Raw genomic sequence first — 27,086 nt, 5'->3', positions numbered from 1 at the left:
TGAAGGAATTACACAACAAAAGGAGGAAGAATGGGGAATAATTATGCACGGTGTGTGTGTGGGTGCTTCCATCTGAAGACAATATGATTATTAATTTCTTCTAAGATTTGAGCGGCTGAGCTCAAATCTCAGTCGTGGAAATATTCCAGAGTGTAAAAACATCCTGCACTTTAAATTGGAGGGTGTGAAGAAGTGGATATGGAGATTATCTTGCAGCGTGTAATCCATGGCAGAATAACGTGTCAAAACAGACCTTGCAAGCTTTTGGTTTATTCACTAATGTAGGAGTCAATTGCCAACAAAAAGAAAAAAAAAGACACTGTGACTCATTGCATCTGAATCTCCTTTTGAGTGGGATTCCAACATTTTAATTTGAGTGTGTCTTGACAAACTCTGGCGTCAAAACTGAATAATGAGGTCACAGCTTGACGGTGTTTTTAAGATGCTGTTATATCAAAGTATGGGCCCATTTAATGGATATTGCATGAAGACGTACAACCATTAAATCGTGGTAAAACGCAGTGCATTTGGTAGAGTCATTACGCCCTCTACTGGTTGAGCTGCGAAGTGCACAGGACTACGTTTGAATGAAAAGGCCAACATTAGATGTATTATTAGGACAGGGGTAACAACAGGGGTAATAATAATTATCATGTTATACTGTTTTAGAATTGGATATTTTAATGCTATGGTTTAGTTAGTTGAAGTTAAATGTTACGCCTCAGCAGTTTATTATCGGCAGAAATATATATATGTATATATATATATATATATATATTAGATATAATATATAATAGATTTCTTTCAATTATTCAAAAAAGAAAATGCATTCAATTAATCTAAAGCACTTTGGGATGCATGTTGTGTATGAAAAGTGCTGTGCAAATAAAGGCCTCCCATTCTTTTTTTTTAATTGTTATTAAACAATTTACAACGGCTTACATTTAATGGAGAATTGAAGGGCATACTCAGAAATTATTTTACTATTGAGAGTAGTTGCTTTTTCAAAACTAAATAGGCGAAAACAACTTAATAGGGAATGTTTTTGTAATATGCAATTGCTGTAATTAGTTTTTAAAATGAGGGTTACAGCTGTAACACAGCAGTATTATTGGTATTAGTAGCATTTGAAATATGGTCATTGACAAACCTTGACTGACATAATTAGTGTACTATAAAGCAACTGCTTTCCACTTGTCCGGGACAGTTAGAAGGATCTGCTTCCATTAAATTGTCACGGCTTGCTCCAGGGGATCCATGCCAGTGCTTTGTGGTCCATGAAAGGCTCCGATGTTTAAGGCTAATTTGGATTTGGCAGCAACACGGAGTCAATTACACCGACGGTGACGAATATCCAGCGTCTGTCAACACCAAGGAATGGCTTTTGCGTTCATTCAGCCCCACACTTCTCTCACAGACGCAACTCGCAGGTGGGATTTTGCCTCCACGCTGGAGGAGAATCCAGCAGACCTGGCTTTTCCACGTCGAAGAATAAGACAAATGGTACATTTGACATCCCAGAGGTAAGCCATATACTGTATACGGACAAACACAGTGAATCATTTGTCTTCCCCGCTTATAGGCCGGGATCTCGATTCATTTATCTCAAGCACAAGCCCACACCATTGACGCCGGCGGCCTTGTGCATGTAAATAAAGCCTGTGAAATATACGCTAGACAATGGAGATATTTAACGAGGCCAAACCCAAACCACGTCAGCGGATAAATCACCTCCACGCCCATTTGTTTGATTTTCGTCTGTTTAAGTGTTGAAAGGTTTTCGGGAATGTGAGCGGCCGTGCAAATGCGTTTTGAAAACAATAAGAGGTGCCTCTGAACATATCTGAATGGAGGTGCTGTATTTGTGCTTAGCGAGTCAAAACGCGGCCACGGAAAGGTTGGTTCACACACACGCACGCGCACACACAGCATACCAGTCTTCCTTCGCTGGCAAGTTCACATTCCCCTGCGACTGAGGTGTTGCTTCACCGGAGTTTTGTGTGCTTTCAACATGATGGCCAAGGGGGTTCTTGCATCCACTGGAAAACCCCGGCCGGATTCCAACCAGCTCTACCTCTAAAGGTGGCGTGAACCTGCAGAACATCCCACCTAGGACCCATCCAACACAAATACACCCCCAACCCCCGCCAACACACACACACACACACACACACCCACTGGAAAGCCTGACAAACTGTCCATCTGCATTAAAGGCCATTTGGAGGCGCAGCGAGCAGAGGGATTAGTCATATTTAGGACATTTCCTGTCGCCTCGCCATTAAAAACAACGTCTGGAGACATCAGAGAATGTACCTTCATCTTACTCCGTGAATGCGTACTTGTGTGAAAAGGGCAACGCATGCATGCAAATGATTGCTCGGCAGCGGCCTCGAGCCGCTCTCGAGGTCGTTTCCGTCGTCGACCGCGACACCGACTCACTCCCGTGGTTGCCAGGGCTCCTGCGGGCCGGTCGGGCTCCCGGGGGCCGGTCAGGGTCGCCAGGGCCCTTATTCCCTGTCGACCACTTTAGAGAGTGGCACTTTGGGATCCTGGCATGTGTTGACATGCATGACACGTCACTGCAGTTCTACAAATGGAGAAGCGGTTGGTACTTGGGACAACGATGAGGGTTTCCATCTTTCCAGTAGTGCGGTGATTCCCAACATGTGGAGCCCGACCCCCGTAATGGGTCGCCAGAGATCACGGTGGGTCTTTGGGCGATTTGGGGTCTATGTCTGTGTGTTGATCGAGGACTTATTTCTTGTCGTGCATTTTATGCCCTAAAAACCTTGCTCCCTTGACCATGAAAATAGAAACAATTCATAGGTAAGCGTCCACTACCTGCATACAGATAAATAAATACAAATAATTACATTTTTTAAACGGCGGGGTTGGGGTACTGTACTAATTGGGGATGTGAGAGTATCTGTGGCAGTGTTTAAATGTAAGAGAATAAAGCAAGAAACTATGATTTTGCATATAATCTTCCCACGATAACACTTTGATACATAATAAAGCACCTAACAAAGAAGAACAAAGGACGACGAGAGACAGCAGCAATCAGGAGGACATCGCCAAAAAAGCCGGAACACTGAAACTCTTAACTTCCAACTTTGCACATCATACACTAGAGACTTGGCTCGGGGAATCTTTTAATGAGAAAAGGATCAAAATATCCTTCTCTGTCAAAGAAAGAAAAAAAGGTGTGATGGAGTTTGGCGTATGAGAGAGACGTGCTGGGCTGGAACCTGATGCTCTTCCAGTTGTGGAGCCGCGTTGTCCTATTTGTCCACCACCTTTAGTCTCTTTGGCTGATTCAATCAACTTCCCTTTACTGCGCCGCTCGAGACCTCTGACTTTTATTTTTATACATCCCCTTTTTGTTATTTGTTTTTTTTATCCTCTTTTTAGGCTCACTTTACAGTTCACTCTTTATTTTCCAGTTCATGGTCCCTGGGATGTGATATCAGTATTCCGCTCAGCTTACCGCATTAGATGAGTCTCGCACTCCAAAGCTCAGGGTCATTTTCATTTCATAGCAGCAGGAATGATACACACCACTTGATTCTCTTTTCGTCGAGCCGTCTGGCGGTCCCTTTATTGCCGTCCTAAGGCACCCCCCCCCCCCCCCCCGCACCCCCCGTGAACGTGCTAAGCAGCCGGTCAAATATGCATGGAATGGGGGGGGGGTGGATATTAGTGTTACCGACCTACTTCTCCGCTTCTTCCCACATTGCTTTCTTCTCTTAAAAAATAGGCCTAAAAATATAAACTTGGCCACTCTGCTTCCTATGACTGCACAGTGTTATTATAACCAATAAACGGGCGTATATACAAAATTTGGTATGCATACATATCAATAAAGTGCAAAAAGTATTTTGTTACAATAGCTTTATACTGTATTATTCCCTCCCCCCCCCCTTTCCATTTTTTTATGGCTTGAACTGGTTCTTTGGAGAACGGACACTGAAACGGAGATGAACATAAATCAGGACTGATCCGGGATTTTCTCCTCCGCTCCCTCCCTGGTATTAATAAGCCCCCCGTCCCGCCGCTGCGTCGCACACACCCGGCGTAAACAACATGCGGACGTCCACTGGAACGCCGATCCTCCGGCCTTCCCCTGGTGCTGTAGTTCCCCATCCGCGCCAACAGGGGGCAGCGTCGCTTCCGCTGAGAGCCCTACTTCTCATCCGCGGCGGAGATCTCCGCGGGCGTCGTCTTCTCCTCGGCGTCGGAGTGGCTCGACAGCTTGTCCAGGTGCTCCATGTCGCCGAAGCGCTCTGCCACGCAGTGGGCCGTCAGCCGGGCCTCCGGGTCGTGGTCCCAGCACTCGTCTATGGTGCCGCACACTATCTGGATGCCCTGCAAAGGGCGGGGAAGTGGAGGGGGGGGGGGGAGATAAAAATCAGCGACAACCGGGGAATTATGGGAAGGGCAGGCGGGGGGGGGGCGTGTGGGAGAAAATTCCATTTTAAATCTAAAACCATGGATTTTAAATGAGGGGGGAAAAAAGTCTCTTTTCTCCATGTTTTCAGAGCTTCACCTTCGCCTAGGAAGGTAGCGAGGGCAGGGGTCGGGGCTGGAGCACAGATAAGGTCAATGAAGAATTATGGGAAGGGTGGGTGAGCAACAAAACACCAGCGAGTCACATTTTGAGTCCATGTGTGTGTTTAGAATCAGGGGGAAAAAAAACCAAAGAGGTTATTTTCCTCTTGTTCCTAGAGCTTCATAAAAGCTTTAGGAAGGGTCTCAGGGAGGTCGCGATTTTAGCACATATGGCCACTACAGCACAGTCCAAAGCAGTATGGACAAGCGTACATTTTCCAAAGCCTCCTTCATTTGGCAGGGAGGTATTCTTTGTAAATTTGGCAAGCCAAAAGGGTCTCTTATGCATTTGCAGACGTTGCTGTCACAGACAATGGAAAGAAAAAAACAAAACACAACCAAAAAACCCTTCCAAGCGAGTCCTGCTGCCCCTTACCGGGTGGTTTATCCAGCTGTCGGGGATCTCGGGTCTGCCTCGGTCCCGGAGAACGCTGTCCTTCATGCTCTCCACACACGGGTGCTCCCTCACCTTCCCAAAGGGCGGCTCGTACTCCTTTACCTCTGCGCGCAACACACACACACACACACACACACACACACACACACACACACACACACACACACACACACACACACACACACACACACACACACACACACACACACACACACACACACACACACACCCCATACGGAGCGGCGTTCAAAGTGGTGGCGTGAGATGCATGAAAGGATTTTCCTTTTCTTTTTTTCTTTTCTTTTTTAAGGTCGCTGAAGGAGGTTTGAGCAGCTCTGTTGAGGGAAAGTAAAAAACCTGCTCGATAAGACGGGGAAATGCACGAGCGTGACCGAGACTTCTTATTTCCAGCTTCTTGCGGAGGGCATGGATCCCTCGTGGATCGTTTAAACACTCAATTCTATGGAGGAGCAGTTCCGACGAGACCCCATGTGATGAAGCAGCCCCTGCGATCTAATAATGTCATGTCGGGGAACAGGGCTGCAATTTTGGACTTTAAATAGCAGGCGCTTTAAGAATCGCATTCCTGACAGAGAGGCTGAAGGGGGAACCTGCTGAAGGGAAAGATCCAACTATTATCACGGTCACATGCTGTGTGTTTGCGGCTGCCCGATTACACAATGGCAACTGGGGCATGTTGTGGGTTAAAGGACGGGATCGCTGTTTTTCCAACCCGGGCCTAAAATGCTGGTTCCGAGTTGGATGGCATTTAAACGGCAGAGTGGTACGTTTCTCAACAGTCAGTGCCGTGCAAATGAACAGTTAGAAATGATGGGAGCCAACATGTTAACAAGGTCTGGGTTGAAAAACCACAAACTTATCCTTTAAAAACATCAGCATAGAGCAGGGACTCTCAACGTGGGGTCAGCGGACCCCCAGGGCTCCGTGGCACTCGCTAGGGGGTCCGCAAAACTTTTTGGGGGGAAAAAAAAAAGTATGTTTTTTTGTGTCCTTTGAAGGGATATAACTTTTAATTCTTGAGAAAAATAACATTTTTTATAGGCCTGTCTATTCTTTAGTAAATTTAGTTAATTGAATGCATTGTTTTTATATTCTGTATTTTGAAATGGTGCAATAAAAATATTTCTAATACATTTCCTTTGATTTGTGTTTGTTTTTCCATATAACCTGTGCAGAAGCGCGAGAAATAGGCCTAATATAAAATTATTTTTTGGGACATACATGAGGGGATCTTCGGTTTATTCTCTCTCATACAAAGGGTCCTTGGTTGAAAAGCCTTTGAGAACCCCTGGCATGGAGGATGCAGTCTGGAAACTCGGGTTAGGAGTCTCCAAAGACTCATCATCTTGACAAGGAATTAATCTTTCCGTTCGGCGTTAAAAGAAAACAACAACAAATTAAACCCGACCTCCTTTTGACATGAGGAGTATTCATGTGAAGCACAAGATCCAAGGATGTAGGACAACACTGACAGGGAGGCGTGGGAGTGATTAGAGAACCCTGGAGCCGAACTAAACTTTCAGTTCCAGCAGACTGGCGTCAATTAGGAGACGATAGGAAGGAGAATTAGCAACGGGTGAATCAATTTCACGGCCAAAATTGTTTTTGACAACAACAGGCTGTTTCCGTGCGGTACGGTTGGTGCAAAACAAATACTGCGGGTCGCCATGAACCAGGGGATTGTATGCCGGAGCATCTCAAGCCGGAGCCACGGCTGCTTTCTCAAAACCCTTCACTCAATGTAATGTGACGTAAAAGGCATTCGTAAAACACTTTGAAGGCGCCGCCATTGGACAATTAGTGACATATAGTGACCCCTAAAGGAAGCCAATGGAACTACACCCACACCACCGAAGACGACGCGCCCTCCTCCGTGAGGTTCCCTCGCTGTCGTAGCAGAGGGTCATTTGGCAGGCGGATGTTCGTCCGCGCACGTTCCAACGAGAATTAAAGGGGTTCGGGGACATGAGGATCGCACGGAGATTGTCACGTCGAGAGGCGTTTCCCCCTAAACAGGGACCCCGGGACGAGTCCAGACCAAGTCCCGACCGAGTCCAGTCCGAGGCCAGACCTGCCCATTTTGAGAGCTTGAAGCCATTGAGGGCGATGGGTGGACTGACCCCTGCCGATGCATTACGGTCAATTTGTGCAACGAGCAAATAACGCATGATTCATTTAACCTTTGAAAACATGACAAACGTACGGTAGAACTCAAACCTCTGAAGAAATAAAAGAGTTTCAGCTGAATGATAATGGGTCAAAGTGTGCACCAGCTCAGTTGAGAGACGTTCTAAAAAGGGTCTGCCTCCCGTATCAGCCCGAGAAATAGCAGAAGTGTGGCCTGATGGGAGGCTGACAGGAAGTTGTGATGCTCAGACAGGAAGTGGGGGCTGAAAGAACGTGTAATGCAATAGGGAGAACTCCCCGAACTGACACTTCCTGTTTGCCAGCGTTTATTGTGAGGATCATTCCCCTGGCTTGGTGTCTCGGTTTAAATATCCTTTTCCACAGATCAGTCAATGTGGAAGAGACACAGAAACCCACGGCCTTAAAGGGTGTGGAAGCAACTGTGTTTAAAAGTGCAAACCTGTTTTGTAAACTGCGGCAGGGCCTTGTTTATACGCTCACTTCCAAACAATAAGTCCCAAAAATATACATGAAGCAAACCGCGGGCAGTGTGCAGCGTAAACAAAAGTGTCAGTTTCCCTAAAATGGACCGACGGCCTCAAAGGCGAACAATGGTGAGCCTCAAATTAAATGCCCCCAAAAATAAAAAATAAAAAAGAGAGATAAGGTTTTCGAAAATCCATCGCGGGGGAAACGGGAGGAGGAATGCAGTGGTTTGCACAAGCCTTCCTCCCTTACTGACAAATCCTTTTGCGAAAGCAATGTTTCAAGTCAGACAGCGATAGGGGAACTGACGCCGCCTTTGGAGGGACGGCCGCTGCGCGGCCAAGGGGATCCTGCGGCTGAGAGACACTCACTTCCGACATTATTTAGCTGCAAGAACAGACGAGCCGGAAGAGACACTCACGCCGGCTCTGGCGCAGTGCAATCACATCCCTAAATTTTGTTTCATACGTCTGGTTTTTGAGCAGGTGTAGTTTCATGTCATGATACCGCCCACCACACAGACACGCACGCACGAAATTTGGTTTTTCAAAAACAGTACGATTTCTATCCTTTAATAAAATGTTGTTTGTATTTTTTTTCCAAGTTGAATATGAATACATATTATAATATTATAAACCTTATACTGTACTAGATATACTTGACTCACAACCCAAACATAAATTAACAATTGAATCATTCAAATTAATTTCGCAAAATTAATAACCCACAAGGCTTCTGCGCCTGAACAACTGTTAAAAAAGGTCAAGTGTAGGAAATGACAATCTGATAAGATTGGCTTTCATTTAATTGGAACAAAAAAAAAAAAAACTACTCTATGACGACGTGGCAAGCTCAAGGTGATTCAAGGTCGGGACGGCCACATGCACGCAGTCGGAGTATCAAGTTAAAGCGCAACCCCGGAAATTGGGAAGGTTGCGTGCACGTCAGACAATATTTATATCGATTTTTCAAGAGGGTTGTATGAATGGACGTATGAACCCGCGGTCCAGTCGAAATGCATCCTCGACCCAATTTGGGACCGGGACCCACCAGTTGAGAAACCTCCGCCTCTGCCATCAAACACAGGACACTGTCGCTGCGTTGAAAACACACTCTACGCCAGTGAGGATGTCCTTGCCGAAACTGTGGCTGACACACGAGGCCAAACCACGGAGGACGCGCAGAGAGACGGCGTTCAATCATCACAGCAGGACGCGGGTTCCATGTTCCGCACTTAATTTCTGCTCTGCGCGCGTTCCGACTCGAGTGTTTTGTCTAATTATGCCAAAAAAAACAAAGCCGCTGCAAGGAAAGCAACAAATTAGCTCACCCAAACGCTTAAATAATGCATGGCGGCTGGTCCTCGTAGGGCCTTCCCGACATGCTCCGGGTGGTGAATTAGTAATGCGACCAAAATAACACGTGCTGCGTTCGGGTTCCATAACAAAAGCTCGACAAAACGCTCCCCGATCCTCTGCGGACGGTTCTCATTAAGCAGCCGCGGTTCTGACACCGGCTCCGTGTTTCTCACAGGTTGTTAAAGTAATTTCACAGATCAACAACACACACACGCACGCACGCACGCACGCACACACACACACACACACACACGCGCGCAAACAAATACATAAATACTGATGGGGACAAATGCATACATTTCCCAAATACAAAAACAACATCTGTTTCAGGGACGGACAGCCCTACACACACCCTGTAAACACACACACACACACACACACAGGCACACGCACACGCACACGCACACGCACACGCACACGCACACACGCCTGACATCTGGACTGCAGCTGCCCTAACCTCTCGTCCTCCTCCTCCTCCAGCTCCTCTCCCCTCTCCACCGTCGCGAGGCACGCCCTCCGAGTCAGAGTTCCTTCCCGACTCAACTAAATCCGGGCCGCCCCAAATTATACAGGGGAGACATTTTGCGAGGGAAGAAAGGCAGAAACCGAAAAAGAGCCCAAACCGAGCCTCAGATCCAAACCCAGAATCCATCCAGACTTTTCCGGTTTCTGTTGACCTCTCCGTCTCCCTGTCTCTCTTTCAACCCGCGCCTCTCTCCCTCTCTCTCTCTCTCTCTGATAATAAAGGAAAGTATTCCGAGCGGGGGCTGTCGGCTGACGGCTGTGTTCTTCTCGCATGGCGGGTCCCGGATCAGCCGGTTTGCCCCGGGAACTGTGACGGAGAGATGCCGAGCTCCGATCAGACATCTGTCTCCGCAGACAGGTGGCGGCGGAGAGGACACGGCATCCCAGTCGTTATAATGATGCACTGAGATGTGTCAGTCTCAGTCTCAGTGCGTGTGTGCGTGTGTGTTCGGTCTCAGGTGAGCAGAGTTTTCACGGTGCCGCGAATGGCATCGTCCAGCCGGAATGACGCTTTGACAAACTCGGTGTTGGAAAAGGCGGACGACGTGAAAGAGTGTGGCTCTGCCAGAGACGTGGGGGAGGGAGGGAGAAACGCAAGGGACACAGGAAAGGAGAGCAGACGACCTGTCTATCTGTCCCTCTATCCATCTATCTGTATCTATCTATCTGTATCTATCTATCTGTATCTATCTGTATCTATCTATCTATCTATCTATCTATCTATCTATCTATCTATCTATCTATCTATCTATCTATCTATCCATCCATCTGCTTTAGTGTCATTGGCAGGAAGGGAGGGCACTGAAAGGGTGTCCAGGCGTGGTGGTGTTGACGGACGGCCGTGTACAGTTGCCTGACCTTCCTCAGGTTAGAGGAGGAGAAAATGAGAGGAGAGACGAGGCAACGAGCGAGCGAGCGAGCGAGAGAGGAGGTAGACTCGTTGGGAAGGGTTAAATTCTTACTCTCCGGCGGAGCAGGAGGAGGCGGCGAGGAGGCGGAGGGGCGTGTTCAGGAGTTGCAGAAGCCAGCGTTTTTTAATTGTCCGGAGGCTTCAAAACTCGGCCTGATGTGCATGGCACGGGGGAGGAACAAAGGTTTAGCCGTGACCAAAATGCCACTAAGGCGGATACAGGGTGCAAGGCGAGCTGCGTGTCCCGCTGTGCGACCCCGAAAAATCCTTCTGACAAATAAAAGCGACTAAGAATACATATCCAGACCTGTATCGACGGTATGTCACCCGCTTCTCGACTGTCCTCCCACAGGGACTGCTCCCGAAATACACACGCTGCAGCGCGGCCTCATGTAAGCGAGACCAAGTCCGACTCCTGTCCACCAGAAACATTCGCGTCTCGTGATGGCGCTCTTTGCAAAACAGGAAATGGACTGTTTTGGAGGTGCACCCACAGGGAGCACACGCTCCTCCGGGATAATGGGTCGCTGGGCCATGTTGTTTTCTTCTGCTGCTCCTTTTTATTTTTTTGGATGCCCCGCGAGCCGCCTTACCACTGTAGCACAGTTCGTACTGTACGCTGACAGGGGGCAAAACAGGAAACGGCCGACGTAGAGACGGTCAGCCCCCCTTCCCCGAAACCGATGTTCAATCACTGGTTTTGACACAATGGAGGCGGGACCGGTCACAGTGGCAAAATGGACCTCAGAGACACCGGTGGGGAAGTGAAAAACAAATAACACGGCCCTTTGGTCCACCTTTGCATAATCACCCATTTCTATTATTTGCACATATCCTGGCCTTGTTTTGACAAACAGGAACACCACATTTAGTACGTTGGAGGCTGATCCGTGTGACCTCCAGAAGATGGATTGTGTGTGTGTGTGTGTGTGTGTGTGTGTGTGTGTGTGTGTGTGTGTGTGTGTGCGCGTGTGTGATATGTGCACGGGGTGATTAATGGGCCACCCGGCCACCAGACATATAAGTCACGGCGCTACAAGCTTCCCCCTTTATGTTTGAAGTCAGATGAAGGCTCTTCTACTTGTTGAAGAGGTCAATGCACTCTTCATCAAGGGTGATTTTTATTGTCTGTCCTTCTATTGATTTCCTTTGGACCTAATGACCCCGCTTCGTCTCTGGTTGCCAAGGAAAACATTATTACGCCCATCATTAACTAAAGGTCAATGACAAAGTGACATCTACTGTGTTCGCAGGAGCCCCGCAGATCTTCCTGATTGGTCAAGCTTTGAGGAATATCCCGAATTTGACCCCCACCGTTGTAATTAGTACCGTTAAAAAAAACGAGTGAAAACTGGTGTAGTAATTAGATAATCCATCCATTGACTTGGGAGGCCCAGGTTACAGTGTCGAGGAGAAACAGAGAACACAGAGTCCCTGCCAGCTCTGTTCTCGAGTGTAAGCCTTGTGGCTTGAAGCTGATTAACCAGCATTTCCGATGTATATTAGCATTGAATAAGTATTTGTGTGATACTGCGTTCCCAACAAGTAGCAGCCCCCTTCGCTCAAGAGGTTTGCTAATGTCCCCTCATCTAGTACGTGTTGACAGTCTGTATCTCCCGTGATTTGGAGCCTCCTTCCCCCAATTGGCGCTGGAACTGATAAAGTTATTGGACAAAGCCATAATACTTACATACATACATACACATACATACATGATACTCCTTGGCTTTACTATGCATGTGCTGTGTACACCTACTCCCTGCGAGCACATCACAGTCGCACTTTGCTCATTTTGGACCCTCATGAAAAATGGGACGCCCTGCAGGGAGGAACTTCCCTTCACCTCGGGTGAGAAGATCTTACCTCCAATCGCGTTGCACCTGGAGGTGATTTCCCACAGAACCAGAGCCATGGAGTACACGTCTGTCTGTTTGAAGGACTCGATGTTCTCCAGGTTGATTCTGGACTCCAGGACCTCTGGGGCCATGTATCGGGCCGTACCCACCTGGGAGCGCGGACGGGAAAAGGGAAACACATTCATGCATCATCTGTTTCAATGAAGACAGTTGGTAACTTCGGGCTTCCCACGCATGGATGTTTGGACATGCCGCTGGGACGTGATTTGGAGCGTGCATCGTTCAGGGCGGGGGAATACAGATCCCGGTCGGCTACTGAATATGAAACGAAAATGAATTGAATCATACCTCGCCTGGTGTTTATCATAATTCAATAAGTACATGCGATGGCTTGAAACAAATGAACCCTTCAATACATACCACTTTGGAAAATGTTTTCATTAGATTGAGGGCATTACAATGCGGAACAGGTTCACATACTGAGTCATGTTCATAGCCCCCGAAACGACTCCCGTCAGTTACACCAGTATAATAGTTTCATTAAGGATCTATCAAGCGCGTTTGTCTGTCGGCTGTAATAAAATGGCTAATGTTACATACAACATAAACTCCGTCTCTATCTCTAATGGGCAATGAGTCTCAGGCACAAAGGGATAATGAATGAGTGACATGCAACAATAGCAATGCCTTTTTTCAACTTAAAAACAGGTGCAAGGAGTCAAAGGGCAGGTTAGGTATTACATTTTTCTGTGTGAATGGAAAATAGTGGTCTATAATAGTCTTACCTGCCCACTGTTGGCCAGCTCATCCACTGACAGCGAGTTGTCCAAACGGAGCCCGAGGCCAAAGTCGCACAGACAGCAGGTCAGGTCGTTCTTCACCAGGATGTTGGAGCTCTTGATGTCCCGATGCACAATGGGCACCTTGTAGCGACCGCAGAGGGTGCGGTCGCTGTGGAGGTGGGCCACGCCGCGGGCCAGCGATCCGCCCAGGACCCACAGGTCCTGCCAGCTGATGATGTGGCGGGTCAGGTACTCTTGAAGGTTCCCCCAAGGGTGGTAGGCGGTGATCAGCCAGTACTGCTTTTGCGCCTTCCTCTCCTCCGCCGTCAGAAAGTGGAGCACGTTCTCGTGCCTCAAGTCGGCGTCTGAGAAGATGTCCTTCTCGTTCTTCCAGGAGGCGTGCTCCTCGTCTTGGAAGATCTTCACCGCCACCGTCTCGAAGGGCTGCTCGCCGACCGAGGAGCCCTGCTTCAGTTTGGCCTTGTAGACCTCGGCGAAGCGGCCCTTCCCCACCTGGGAGTCCAGCTCGATGGGCAGCAGCTCGGTGTTGTGATTGAGGTTGTTGGCCTGCATGGAGCTGCTGTCGGAGCCCTTGTCGTCCATGATGATGGCGTGGTCGTCGTTGTAGTCCAGCGGGGCGCCCTTCTTGTGCATGGGGCCGGCGTTGCGCTGGCGGTAGACGCGGTAGATGTAGAAGGACGTGATGACCAGAACGGTGAGAACCAAGAGCGGAACCAGGCTCACCAGCACCACGGGCACCACCTGGGAGTCCAGCCGGTCTGAGGAACCAAGAGGAAAAGCTTCATGAGGATGAGTCGGAGAAGCAGAGGGCGTTGCCACTGTTCAGATTCAATGTCTTTCGGGTTATTCTTTTTCATTTATTTAGCGCGCCGTTAGAACATCTGCATGCAGTCGGTTAATAACAGCCAAATCAATCCAAGAATAAAGACCCCTCTATCGTGAACTTCTGTCCTTCCATTGGAGACTATACCAACATCCCAGCGAGGGGAAAATACATTCCAGGCCCAGAGGAGGAACCTGACTCTCTCCTAAGGAATGTCTATAAGAATCAGCAAGCCGGAGTTAGCGTCTGGCCTGCGAAACACATTCTGCTCCAAACCGTGACCCACTCAACCACACATTGTGTCTCGTTTATAGCTCACGTCTGATCCCGAAGCCTACGCTGTGTTTATGCTCCTATTTTTTGCAGCGGTACCGTAATAAAAAGAAGACCGTGAAAAGAGCTTTGTCCAGACATAACACGTCGTGCCATGTAGACCTTAGATTGGTTCTCAGCTGAGTTGGATGTCTCACAAATGAATCATTAACGCGTCGTCTCGTCTGGCCGCTGAGTCGTAAAGGCTTCCTGCAGCCTGCTCGTTCAGACACGTCCTATTTCTGTGCGATTCACTGTAAAACACAATCAGAACGTATACAATTGTGATTTGTTGCCAGACATTCACACACAGATGTGAACAAATTTAACTGGTTGATTGGTATTAAAAAAAAAAAATTAAAGTTCCCGTCGAGTATAGATATAGGGGAGTACGCAGAATCGATGAAAGTCAGGGCTCCAGACTGCGGCCATTTTTTGAGAGTGTGCGAGTTAAAAACTTCACATGGTCACAAGTGCAGAGCTTTCCATAAGCGCCGGCTGCCGGCCAAACAGCCGACGACTCACTTAAGTCCAGCCGGCGACTTTATTATGTCGATTTTTGATTCTAATAAAATAGTTTGGATTAACAAGTTGCGATTGGCTAGGCGCGTACATTTTACGACCACCAGCCTCTGCTTCAAAACAACGCGAGCATGACATGACACACTCTATATGAATGTGTGTGTGTGTGTGTGTGTGTGCGCGCTCAACTGAGAGGGTGTGTCCTGCCGAGCGGAGAGCGGAGAGTCGTCTCCAGCGAGCGCTGCATTTTCCATACACGCCACACGGACGTGTATGGGCTTCATGAGTCAACAAATGAGTGAGAATTTTTTACACTGCGCTTTTTTCCGACAGCCGCGCCGACTCTTAAGACGCGTTGCAAAGAGCGCTGGACGACGAATCGTGCTTTCATCGCCATTATGAGCGTGTGCGACAAACACATCGCCAAAGACTGCCTGAAACGCGGCGAATAAGGAATAACATTTTGTTTACGCGCGTCACGCATTGCACATGGCTGACTGATAATGCTAACCGCTAATGCTCATAACGGCATCCGGAAAGCGGATCTGGAAAGCGCAAGCACGAGTCCCAAATCGCGTCTCTCCTCTGGTCTATTCAGGTACGGGATCCGGATCGCGCTTTAAAGGCGACCTATTGCGCTCCTTTTCAACAAGTTCATATAGGGCTCTGAGGTCTCCAAAACATGTTTGAATAATTTTTTTGCTGAAAATGCCACTCAGAATATGCGTTCCAGCCACTCTGACATGCCCTCTAGACTTCTCCTGTTCCATGACGGGATTTGTTTTGTGGGAGGAGCCACCCGCCCGAGGCCCCGAGTTCTGTGAGCCAATGAGGTTTGAGCACTAGTGCCGGTTTCTGTGAGCCAATGAGGTTTGAGCACTAGTGCCGGTTTCTGTGAGCCAATGAGGTTTGAGCATGGCTTCTGGGTTTCGTTGTTTTTCCTCGGTTACTTTCAGTGATTTCACCTTATCAGTCCACCAAAATCTGTTTTTGAACAAAATTTGAGGCGAGAATTAAGCAATCCAGTTGTTGAATCTTCACTCGTATTAGAGCTACGAGGCCACATTTAAAAGTTTGTTCCAACTTTTTTCGTTGCCTTGCTCCAAGCTTTTGGAGGACAGGGATGTGGGGATTTTTAGTTTTGTGTATGCGTCGGAAAATAAATTCAAATAAACACATATACAATTGTAAAAAAAAAACAACACAGTAGAATTATTATTATTATTATTATTATTATTATTATTTTCCATTGTCTGCAGTTCCGTTATGTATGTTAAGTATAGTTTAGTTGGTATTAATTCCTTTTTCTTTAAAAATATTTGTTTGTTGAGTTACTCAGATGGAGGGCAGTTCTACTATAATTAGAATGACTCCCTCTGTGATGTCGATCAGGGCAGCAAAGCTGAGCGGCTTTTGAAACTTTATCTTACTCGTAAAACAATACATTGACCATCATTGTGGCATGTCTTGATAAACATTACAGTGAAGGTGTCAATACATAAATAAAAAAGTCAGGATCAGTTAAGAATAGGCGTGGTTTTAAATATAAATTGCTATTTATAGACTGTGTGGGCTAAAAGGCACAAGAAGCCTAATATGTGATGTATGTGATGATATATGTGATGTATATGTATATGTATATGATGCAATAGTGGCATTAGAGTGTGCCAGAGGCCACCAAATTTGGGTTTTTACGGCCAAATCTTTTAGAACAGGTACTTCTGCGTTAGCCAAGGTGATTGAAAGTAGTACCTACACTTTCATTCATCAGCATGCCAAAAAAAAAAAAAAAGAGAGTGGCCAAATCATGTACTTGTGCAATAAACAGAAAAAGTTGGTAGCACCAGTGGAAAAATTTGTCTGGAGCCATGAAAATATTTGTTAACATAGTGGGGTTAACTTTAAACCACTACGTGTCTGATAAAGGACTGTGTGTGTACAAAATATGCGTAGAGTCCAGCATCTGAAAATCACAGCTGGAATAGTGTGGAGCAGGGTATATACAGTGTGTGTGTGTGTGTGTGTGTGTGTGTATATATATATATATATATATATATATATATATATATATATATATATATATATATATATATATATATATATATATATATATATATATATATATATATATGTGTGTGTCTGTGTGTGTCTGTGTATATATATATAATCTTGAATATATATATATATATTTTTGGTAAAAACACCATCACTACCACAGTTTCTATGTTTTTTATATTAATACTTATGTCATTCACATTGCTTTTGAGATCAGGAAGTGCTCAAAACACATTCTCTGAAATGGAATCGGCGCCAAGTTTCAGAAAACAGCTCTTTAATGTAAAGAAAGAGCGTCGAGCGATGGAAACGGCGCATGGAGGAAGGACGGAGGTGATGGCGCCAAGCTTGCAACAGGCCCCGCGAGCCTCGAGGTTCTAGGTCGGGGCCTTTTCGTGTGTGTTTTTTCTTTTCCCCCTGGACAGGAAACCACATGTCTGAGATCCTCAACGTGGCCCCAGACGGTTTGTTTTTGATTTCGCCGAGCGAGGGGCGATCCCTCGCAACAAAACCTGTCGCTGTGCCTCCCCGAAACCCCCTCCCCCCCCAAACTAGAAGCGGACGAGGGCTCGGTTTCAGGAAATGGGAAGCTCGTCACCGCAGTCAGTTTACCCCGAAGTACATTGACTCATTGGCACCATTTGGGAGCATTCACTGCAGGTTTTCTTCAGAATTCCTCCCCAAGACTCCTCGCTATGACGCTGCCGTCACGCGCGGCGGATTTAAGAAGCGCTGGGAGATTCGGCAGCGGGTGGAATGCTTTTCCATGACGTCGCCCGGCGTCGTGCAGATGCTTTCAATTTGGCGCGTTTTGGGAGAGCCCGGGTCTCGGAAATGTATCTCGCCGCTTGTTATTGCCCCGGACGCTGTAGTCAAAATACAGATAGATCCGAGTCTGGGGGCCCGACGCTGTAACAGGAGTCTGACGGGCCAAGAAAATAAAATAAAAAGAAAAGGGAAGCCTGCTTGTGATCACAGCGCACACGTGTTTTTGCTCATGCGTGACACCTTACATGACAGGCTGATTGGGGTTGCGCAACAACACAGGATGTCGAGCGGAGCTGCAACGCGATGGTGTTATGTTCTCCACATGTGGACGTCGCAAAGAAAAAAAAAAAAAAAGGCTCATCAGTGCTACTTTTAATTTGGAACGCCACAATGACAGTCCGTGTTTAACCCTCTAATAATAAATAATAACAATATTAATAATCATAATAAATATAGCTGCAGGCAGCCATACACAAGGTCCAGTTTAGTCGTGTTAGGTATGTATTACAGTTTTCCGCGCTCTCTGAAACCCAGCACGAGTTACAATTTTCCGAGTTTACCCTGAGCGCCGCATCAGCTCCTCCGGTATGCGGTCTACACACTGCAACCCTCCGAATGCGAATGACCACACAGGGACGCTCAAACGGACTCAACATTGAATGTCCCTCATCATCTTTCAAAACTTTTGGGACTAAAATAAAATTCAGACCTGTGGCTCTGGAGCTGCAAGAAAACTCCATGTGTGAGTACACAAACACGGAATATGTTTTTGACTGACTTGGGGTGAGTAAGGAATGTCAGTATTTAAATTCCGCCAGCTTACGATGCAGGTCGCGTGGAAATAAAATGATTTTTCTCATTCAGCGCGTTTCAGTCTTTTGCGATGTGTTTTATCGCGCATGCTCAAATCGCAATGACGATGGAAATACGACTTCGGGGGCTCCAGAGGGAAAATATTTAGACAGGGGGTTGTCACCGGCTCAGGCTTTTGAGTGGCACCGAAATCCACGCTGCGATTCGGTCCGGTCGCAGAGAATCGAATCGCAGCGAGAGCGTCATGCCAGCGGCACGCCGTGAGGCTCCCAGGCCCCTTGCGGTTTTTTTTAATTACGCCTCGGCTCTATTTTTCCCGGCTGCACGCGTAAACTGGAGCGTAAATTCCCATAGAGGTCCATTCCAAAGATGTATTTAGTGAAAACAGTTAATTACCAAGCCTGGTATGCATCAACCACATACATACATAAAATTGCTGATGCGAGGTTCTAACGTGGATTTATGAGTTAAATTCACTAATATAATTTTTTAATATATATATATATATATATATATATATATATATATATATATATATATATGTGTATATATTTTTTTTTAATGTAAAGAAAATATTATCGTTCCAGCAGGAAAACAAATATCACGACCAGGAATACACTTTATATTTGACTTCATACTTGGGGAGTAGTTTTATTGACTTGTCAAGCAATATTTTGTTGCAGTCGAGAAAACTGTTAGTTTATTTATAAAAACTATTTTTTTTTTTTTACCAATGTGGAAGAATATATCCGTCGCATGTTCTACTTCATTTAATGATAGAACCACAAATACCGGATAATAACTGAAAACACTTTATTACAGAAGTGTTTTCGCAGCTCAATTAATCCACATATGCAGATTTTAGGAATCTCCTGCGTCCTCCTCTAGCGAATGGGACGGACCCACCGCTGCCGTCGCCGGCTCCTCCCACGGACCCACGGGAGAAGCACTGGCACCGCCTTCCTCCTGTTAACAGCCGCAAAGTTATTATAGATTATTACTCATTCCAGCCATAAAACGTGTTGTATTCAGGTCGGAAGCTGATGTGTGAAACATCAACGATAAACGCTAAAACTCGGGGACTAATCCAACTAACGTGAACAAACGACCCAATGCCAATAAAATGGAAAGCAAAAGGGTCGAAAACCAAAGCAAGGAAATCACTTACCCACTGAAAGTTGAGAAATTGCCCAATTTGCAGTTTCAGGGATAGAAAGTCAGGAGAGTGCCGCCCCCGATAGCGCCCGTCGCCGGAGTGGAGACGGACCCGGCGTGAATCGACGGGCCGGCAGAGACCGCGAGACGTGCACGGAGACGCGTGGCGGGGCGCCGCGCTTTGGGAGCGAATCGGGGGGGGGGGACAGAGCCTGTGCGAACGTCTCAGGCGGAGAACGGGAGAGTTGGCCTCGCCTGGTTATGAGAGCGTTCCCTCAATTATAGGCCAAATCCAGGATGGTTTATAATTTCCTTTAAGAAACAAGAAAGCCGGGACTCTTTGATGAGGTTTGCTCCAGCAGGACACGGGATAGCTGAAGTGGTATCTTGGTTAAATTAAGAGTGAGTCAGTCACAAATGATGTGGGCAGTGCAGCTCCAACCGTGGATTAACATGGATCCAACGGGAAGGGGCGCTCAGGGCGCTCCGCCCCCGCGCCCGCACGCCGCGCCAACGCGGACGAGGATCACGGCAAGCGACCGCCCCCCTTTCAAAACGGGCGGGCGGGAAAAAACAAAAAAACAAAAACAAAAAAAAAAAAGAAAGAAAGAGCGGATCTGAAAGGCGCGGTTGGACTTACAGGGGGTGAAGTAGATGTGCTCGTTGCACTCTTCCTCGCTGCAGGAGCAGATGAAGAACTGGACCCCCATCCCCTTCTTCTCCCTCATCTCACACTTGCTGTTGTTGTAGTCGTCCAGCACCAGGTCGAGCAGCTTGTGGGCGGGGTTGTGGCAGATGGTGTCGATGGTCATGTTGCTGCCGTCCTTCCTCCTGTAAATACATCTCCGTCAGGTCTCATTTCCCCCCCCTTTTTTTTTTTTAGAAGACCAGTGGTTCTCAACGTGCGATCTGGGGACCTCCCCCCAACGGCGTCCTTTGAGAGGCTCCCCGGCCAAAATGATTTAAACAAAAGAGTTTGCGCCGTAATTGCTTGTACGCTTGTGGTTATTTTTTTTACTCCTGTAAAGGTTTACTCTCTACATCTCTGACGGTACAAGAAGACGCTTTTGAATCCTAAAGACCAATGGTTCTCGATGTGGGGTCCTTTAAGAGGCTCCAGGGGGTCCCCGGCAAAACGCTTAATAGTTAAACTTCACTGCTGGGACGTGAGCACCGTTAGGTGAAGGTCCAATGAGGACATTTTTGATCGTAGTTTCACTGTTATCTCCGTGATGAGAGTATGGACAGGTGTGGAAGTCTGGGCTAAATCATATCAAAGTAAAAAAAAAAATCATCTGGATTTGAGTCCCAGAACTGTACCCGTGGCCTAATGCCTATCAAATTGAGGGTCCTGGATGTGGAAAACATTAAGAATTACTGGACGGGGAGAGGGGTCCCCAAACTAGGATGTGTGGTCCTAGGGGTCATTGACGGAATTGGAGTTCCGCAAGAAAATGTGTTATATACACAGCATATATTTCTTTGCATTAAATACTAAATCCTATCTAACAATAAAACACTTTCTTTGGATTGGGGTTATTCTATCAAACTGAGGGTCGTCGTGATGGGAAAAGGTTCAGAATCAGGGCTCTCGATTGTCACCGAGCAAAGCAGCGGCAGCAGTGCTACAGCTGTGGAAATAACAGCGCTACACAATGAAGCGTGCGGTGATAAAAAGTCGGAAATGACAAATCTATCAGCCTCCACTGCCCACAGCTTCAGCAAAATCGAAATTGGCCGCACGAGGTTTACAAAAAGGGCGATTTTTGAATTATCACCCCACACGTGCAGCGAGGGAAACCCCCAGGGGTGCGAGACAGGACGTGCATAATGTCAGACGCCCCTGCTGGGAAACGGTGGCTAATGTTGTCGCGGGGGAGCATTTTTTTAAACCCGGCTGCCGCAGCTGTCGGCGTACGGTGTCGTGAGCGTTCTGCAAACATCGGCTCGTGCCGCCGCGCCGCCGCCGCCGACGGAAGGGGCGAGGGAGCGCAGCACCGCCTTTGGGTTTCACCGCCCTCATCATAAATAGGCTTCATGCGCGAGAGAACAAATGAATGGTGGAGGCTGCTTGAGCTTGTCAGGGAGCCTCGTTAAAAGCCTTTTCTCACAGATTAATGCTGATTGACGTGTCGAAAGCTTCACGTCAAAATTTATGAACGTACATGAGAAGGATATGTACGTGGGTGCTAAAGGAGTCGCTTACGAGCCCGAATTTTAATGCTTTACTTTGCAAAGTGTGCATTTTGCTTGATTCCATTTGAAAAGGCGGAAGTGACATTGGTTTGAATTAAATGAAACACATACAAAATACAGCAAAATGAAGTGACTTTGACAAAAACACCTGTGACTATAGTTGTCAGCGGGACCAGGAGATCAGTTTAACACAAATTTATCACGATACCGCTACAAATTTCCAAAACCAAAATTTTTTTTGAGGATATTAAAAATCTGAAAATGTTGACAATGCTCAGGAAAATGGTCAGGAGTAATGTTGGGTGTTCTGAATTATAAACAGTCTCGATTGGAAACCCAAACGCCAAGGCATAAAATACTGTATATTGCATTCATTTGCATTCCACTGATGTGACTGCGCTGATAATATAGCTTCCATTTACATTTTCTAGTCATGATTCTTGACATATTATATCATATTCTACCGGTCACCCACCAGATGCTGACACACACATCGTCCACGTGAGGGCAGATGGACGTGATTTCGCACTCGGCATGGCACCTCCCGACGCCGCTGCAGCTCGTCGCCTGCACGTCGCAGAACTTGCACAGCTTCCGCAGCTTCATGGCGCCCGGATTGGCCCCTGAAACACAACAAACAAAGCGATGCATTGTCGGGTACATGGAAAAGGCTTTGATCTAGATTCGTCTAAACTAAAGTAAAAATAAAAAATTAAGATCATTTTGTCGCGGACCTGCTCGGGCTCCCTGTCTTGATGCGCGAGAAAATGTATTCTTGATGACTCTTTTCAATGAGTTCAATTGGAACAGACTTTTTTTTTTTTGCATCAAAGACCATCAATTTGGCATTTGACCGAGGACCGCATTTGATAACATATGATTTAGTGTCTATACAGTTATAGTAAGTGAGATAAGAGATAGTAAGAGAGATAACAGCGAAGCCATGATCAAAACAGTCATTATTGTACATTTACAAATGCTGTTAACGTCTTGTAAACGAACCTTCAATATAGAGAATTTCTCAACATGGGGTCCCCGGACCCCATGTTGAGAACCACTGGCCCAAAGTTTTCAAAATCTCCTTCTCATACATAGAGATGCGGAGAATTACACAAATAACACATTGTAAAACCAATCCCCGGAGGCAGTAGTGTGAGGGAAAGCCTCCGTTTCGACCTGGTTCGGGATTTTCTGCTTCGTCCGTACTTGACTCTTTGACCTTCGCGTGACTCACAAACTGAGACAAAGACGAGATGCGAAAAGGGCCTCTGTGGTTGAACGACCGGCCCGCAGTGTGAGACACGGTCAAAAAAAACAACCCCCGGAGGGCTGCGGGTCCCTTCACAATATGACAATCAGACAATCGGAATCTTTCTTCCGAGGGCGGCGGACGGATTCCTTCCCTCCCGTCCCGTCCCCTCACCCGTGCAAGTCTGAACAGCGTGAGCGAGACGCCTCTCGGGGTCGTGTCGAGACCTGACTTTTTGGGCGGGGGAGAGGGGACGGGGTGCGGGTTGCGCCGCGCTCCGCCGAGACGACTGGCAGACAGAGACAGACGTCCTGGAGCAACGGACAAAGAGACGGCGCTCAATCATCTCCCGTCGCAGAGAGAAGCCTCTAATTTGTCATGACTCCACCAGGAGCCTCCCCCAGGCCAGGCCAGAGGACGCTTTATGAAAATAAAAAAATGTAATAATAACTGGATGTTGTTATTATGTATGTGAGGAACGTGGCAAGGGAAATATAAATACAAAAAAATATATATAATATTAATAATAATAATAATGATAATAATAATATATAATAAAATAAATAAAAAAATAATAAATAAATAAAAATTAAAGGAAAAAAAAATATATATAAAAAACAAATATATAAAAATGTAGGTTTTCGCAAAAAAAAATATATTTATAAATCGGGATATTTGAATTTGTCTATTCTTCCACCTCTCGGGTGGGGGGTGATTTATTTTTATTTTTTTTAACTTGGGTTAACGGCTTCTAGATGGGAGGAGATTTTAATTTTCTCTGCCATTATCTCAGACGAGCGGTTGCGTTTATCACCAGGAAAATATGTGACTATGTGACGGGCGCTGCCACGAGTGGAGGCCTGTGTGGGGAAAATGATGTTATGAGAGCGATGGGTAGAGGTAGAGATAGAGGGATAGAGAGAATGAGAGGGAGGGGGGGGCGGCGGGGGTTGGTGAGGGAGTTAAAAGTACTTATCGAACACTTGATCGTTTTCGAGAAACTTGTCACGATATCACTTTTGATGATGGCTGCACTGCTTTGGGGTTTTACAAGCATGCATGTTTTTTAACTGTAGTTTAAAATCATCTCCCGCTTTTTTTTTTTTTTTTGTGCTACTGCATCGACAATTACGGCAAACTTTTTTCATCGAGGACTTCAGGGTGAAAAGGATATTTATTGCACTTTTATTTTTTCCGAGTTAACAATCAGGCGGTTGCACCGCCTGACATTTTTCGACTCTTTATCCACAAAACTCCCAATTTCGAATTGAGCATATTTAAAGGAGAATGTTTCAATATGACATGGGCCCTCATAGGTATTTTATTACAATGAGAACTGATTCCGACACAGAAATGAGTGTCATGTCATCGACCCCTATGATATACTCTTGGATGGCACTTAAAATGACAAACGAAAGATGGACACAAGAAAACTCCTAATTACCCCGAAATAAACCCTGATAGGAGGGAGAGAGAGAGAGAGAGAGAGAGAGAGAGAGAGAGAGAGAGATTGAAAGCGAGAGCGACACACGCCTGAACTCACATCCTCAACAAACTGCACCGTGTGTTTGTCCAAGACCAGCGGACACAGCCCCAGGCGGATGCGGTTCAACCTCTTCCAAAACAAAACCCACCGACTGAGAGGTTCTGTCTCGGCGAATCTAAAAAGGTCACCTCGGGGCAGAGGTGGCAGCAGTGCTGCCGCCGTAGCGCGTGTGCAGCGCGGTATCAAACCTGCCTCCCGAACGCCACCGATACGACAAGACCTCTTTGTCCGAGGCGCGAAAAAGCGGCCAGTGAGCCTCTTCAGAACATCCCCACACCCACCCCACCCACAACCCTTTTCGACAAACTCTCAGTTCACACCCACTCGAGGAAAAAAAAACAAACAGAAAAAAAAACCCAAAAAACTGCTGTGTGTGTACTTTCCTCCGAAACCCCGACAAAAAGCCCACTGTAGCTTTTTCCCTTTAACCCCCGGCTGCAGGGTGGGGTTTAGAACTGTGGTTTGGAGGAACCAAAATACAACCTGCAGCGTGCGAGAGAGAGAGAGAGAGAGAGAGAGAGAGAGCGAGAGAGAGTCTGGTCTCATCTAGTGCACCAGACGCCATACTGTTAACCGAGTCGAAGCAAACGTGGAAGCACCTGCCCGTGGGGGCGGATATTGCAGACGGATATTGGCTTTCTGGCCTCGTCTGACACGCTGGCGCTAAATAACAACATCAAAACCGCCCGTACCTGAACTCCAGACTAAACTATGTGAGAGTTTTTGCGAGAGTAATTTAAAGAGTTGCATGGGGGGTAGGGGTTAGAGCAATTCTATATGTCATTAGAGCGGCTCCTCCTCAAAGAGCATGTCATTTTGCAGGCGTGGAGGCGGGCTGCACCGAAGGTACGTGAGGCGGGCTGCATGAAGGGATGAATGCATCGGCGGTAATTGTCACCCAGGGCGACATTTAATTGCATGGAGAGAGCGAGAGAGAGGGGGGGGGGGGGGGGTTGGGGGGATTAGAAAGAGTCAAAGCCACTTGGAGCCACCGAGGCTGGGACTCTTTCCTTCGGGGAGCGACTCGCCGGCCTTATCACGGCGGCTGCACATCAAGGGGGGAAAAGAGGTTTCATTTTTATTATTTTTTTTCCGCTGTCTTTTGAGTGGGAGCTATGCAGGCGGGCGAAGCCGAGCAGGTGAGGCCGACCACTGTGAGGAAACGCACACACCCACACACACACACGCACACACGCACACACACACACACGCACGCACACACACACACACACACACAGACACACACACGCGTTCCCACAAAGGGGTTTACAGTGTGAAGACAGACAGGCCCGATATGCTTGTAACGGTTAATTTATTTGAAGTAAAGAATGAGGAAAAAAAAGAATACACTCACACTGGACAAAATACTACAAGTTGCGCGTCATAATCAGAAGGTTTGTCAAAATAGTAATTATTATATGGTATAATAATTCAAGATAAATAATGATTGAAAATCATTCGCTGAGAATTGACCATGATCCCTCAATACCTGGGTCTAAAGTGATGACCTGCAGCCGAAATTAATAGTTATGAATAGTTATTTATCTGAACCCAAACGCATTTTGCTAAAGCACTTTGAGTTGCATGGTGAGAATGAAAAGTTCCGTACAAATAAAAGGTTATTATCATTATTATTGTTATTATTAAAATGTTTATATTATATTGTATCCTGTTCCAAACTACACTGCATTGCCTATAACAATAACACATAATAACACATGAAGGCAAAGCAGCGCAGTTTGGAGCGCAATACAACGACACTGGCAGATCACGTGGTTCAAACGTCAAGACGATGTGTTTATTATGGTCTGTAATCTAGGCAACATGGCACCAGTTACAATGTATCCCCTGCGGAGGGTTCAAACCGGGATGGAAAGTACTTTGTCACCCTAATGTATGCAGTTTCTCATGTACTCGGACCAACTTTCACTCCACTACATTCCAGAGCAAACATTCATATTTGCACTCCTCCATTGTAGTTCAACTTTACATGACTTTCGTAAAAAGAAAATCACTTTTATTTGTTGAATCTTTACAAATATTTATATAAAACGAAAATATATCCTCGGCTATTTTAGTGATCGGAATTTAGTAATCAGTATATTCATTTGGGGGGGAAAGCTCTTTGTGCTGCGTTACAGTCGGACTCGGGCACAAAGTACTTTTACTTTTGACACCTCAAGTGCATTAAACGGCAACTACTTGTCATCGTTTTACTTCGGCAGAAACCCCAACGCGGCACTGTACGTCTGACCCAAGCGGCTCAGCCTCCGAACACGGGGACAAGGGGACAAGGGGGGAAGGAGCGCGTCGTCCGGGGCGCAGTGGCAGCTGACTCACCAGTGCGCGGTGACAGAACCAGGACCAGCGCGACGCTCCAGCACCACAACGCGAAGCCCAGCCGCTCCATGTTTGGAAAAATAAACACACAAAAAAAAAAACACCCCCAGCGCGCCGCCGCCCTCCTCTTCTCCTCCTCCACCTCCTTCTCCTTCTTCTCCTTCTTCTCCTTCCTCTTCCCCCCGCCCGTCGATATGTGGACCGGCGGGTCGAGGA

General features: G+C 46.8%; 1 protein-coding gene across 1 annotated transcript; it reads right to left on the bottom strand.

The window, feature by feature from the left end:
- Window positions 1-250: 250 nt before the first annotated feature.
- On the bottom strand, window positions 251-27,086 carry tgfbr2a (transforming growth factor beta receptor 2a). Its single transcript, XM_080007383.1, has 7 exons — window positions 26,871-27,086; window positions 22,211-22,358; window positions 20,180-20,370; window positions 13,074-13,849; window positions 12,296-12,437; window positions 4,985-5,109; window positions 251-4,365 (listed from the first exon to the last, which is right to left on the bottom strand). The coding sequence occupies exons 1-7, from the start codon at window positions 26,938-26,940 to the stop codon at window positions 4,183-4,185; spliced, it is 1,635 nt and encodes a 544-aa protein (XP_079863509.1). The 5' UTR covers window positions 26,941-27,086; the 3' UTR covers window positions 251-4,182.

This window comes from Zeus faber, assembly GCF_960531495.2.
Source record: "Zeus faber genome assembly, chromosome: 1".
In the NCBI taxonomy this organism is placed as follows: domain Eukaryota; kingdom Metazoa; phylum Chordata; class Actinopteri; order Zeiformes; family Zeidae; genus Zeus; species Zeus faber.
This window is presented reverse-complemented; position numbering and strand designations above follow the sequence as displayed.

Bases quoted from the DNA above. Each gene is read 5' to 3' on its own strand.
- tgfbr2a (XM_080007383.1), bottom strand. From the start codon at position 26,940: ATGGAGCGGCTGGGCTTCGCGTTGTGGTGCTGGAGCGTCGCGCTGGTC. The intron at 22,359-26,870 runs GTGAGTCAGCTG...GTTGTGTTTCAG, and splicing joins GGTTCTGTCACCGCGCACTG to GGGCCAATCCGGGCGCCATG. The intron at 5,110-12,295 runs GTAAGATCTTCT...TGTTGCGCGCAG, and splicing joins CAGGTGCAACGCGATTGGAG to AGGTAAAGGAGTACGAGCCG.